The 959-nt window shown below is 48.2% G+C and overlaps 1 protein-coding gene across 2 annotated transcripts in view; it reads right to left on the bottom strand.

The window, feature by feature from the left end:
- The window catches only part of LOC106536604 (arf-GAP with dual PH domain-containing protein 1), a 27676-nt gene extending 27035 nt beyond the window's left edge, over nt 1-641 (bottom strand). Inside the window, exon 1 of one of the 2 annotated variants that reach the window (XM_014033914.1) lies at nt 283-641. In XM_014033914.1, the coding sequence (XP_013889368.1) occupies nt 283-382 (100 nt within the window). In that variant the 5' untranslated portion in view covers nt 383-641. The remainder of the gene's footprint in view (nt 1-282) is intronic. The other variant, XM_014033915.1, reaches the window with a different exon arrangement.
- Between the last annotated feature and the right edge of the window lie 318 nt (nt 642-959).

Below are 959 nucleotides of genomic sequence, written 5' to 3'. Positions count from 1 at the left end.
TGTAAGTTAAATATTTAGTTTATAAACTATGACATTTATAAATGTATGAATCATGGTGAAAAACTGACTTTGAAAAATAAATCTGTTCTTTTTTTTCTTATAAAAGGCTAAAAAAAACACAAATGTTGGTGGTAATTTTTGACTGTGTATTAACGGCAGCCCATCCTGTCCTCCTGCACATCATCTCCTCAGCAGCAGCACCACAGCCCTGCAGGTGCACGTGCACGCTCCGTGCACGCTGCACCGGCTCCACGGGCACTGGGGGGGGGGGGGGGGTCTTACCTGGATTACCGCAGTCAGCGCATGCCTCGTTCCCGGTTCTGCTCAGCACGTCCTGCAGCCGCAGCTGACCCTTCTCCGGCTCCAGCGCCATGCTGTTCATCCGCCCTGCCTCCCCGACAACATCCAGCAGCAGGTCGGACACGCAGGCGGAGAGCAGCCGGGCCCCTCCAACCTGAGCCGGACAGGAGAGAACCGCAGCACCCGGAGAGGACTGGATGATGGACTGGTGTCCCTGTGTGTCCCTGTGTGTCCCTGTGTGTCCCTGTGTGTCCCTGTGTGTCCCTGTGTGTCCCTGTGTGTTCCTGTGTGTCTCAGAGCATGATGATGAGGAGTGAAGAAAGGGCTGCTGCCTCCTCCTCCTCTTCCTCCTCCTCCTCCTCCCTCCTGCTGGTCATGGTTTACAGAAACACGCCCTCTAGAGGTGGACACCTGCAAATCATACTTTTTACAAACACTATGTCCAGTGTTTATAAAGTACCACAAATGACATTTGAGTAAAAATACAAGTATCTTAGCACAAACTGACTTTGGTAAAAGTTAAAGTGTCCTTTAGGAATATAACTTGAGTAAAAGTCTTAAAGTATGTGATATTTGTTGTAGTTAAGTATTAAAAGTCAAAGTCTAGATTTAAAAAGAGCAGTTAGATTTTCTGTAAGGACATTTATTAGGAGGTGACC

The sequence above is a fragment of the Austrofundulus limnaeus genome, unplaced genomic scaffold, assembly GCF_001266775.1.
Source record: "Austrofundulus limnaeus strain Quisiro unplaced genomic scaffold, Austrofundulus_limnaeus-1.0 Scaffold1893, whole genome shotgun sequence".
Taxonomy (NCBI): domain Eukaryota; kingdom Metazoa; phylum Chordata; class Actinopteri; order Cyprinodontiformes; family Rivulidae; genus Austrofundulus; species Austrofundulus limnaeus.
This window is presented reverse-complemented; position numbering and strand designations above follow the sequence as displayed.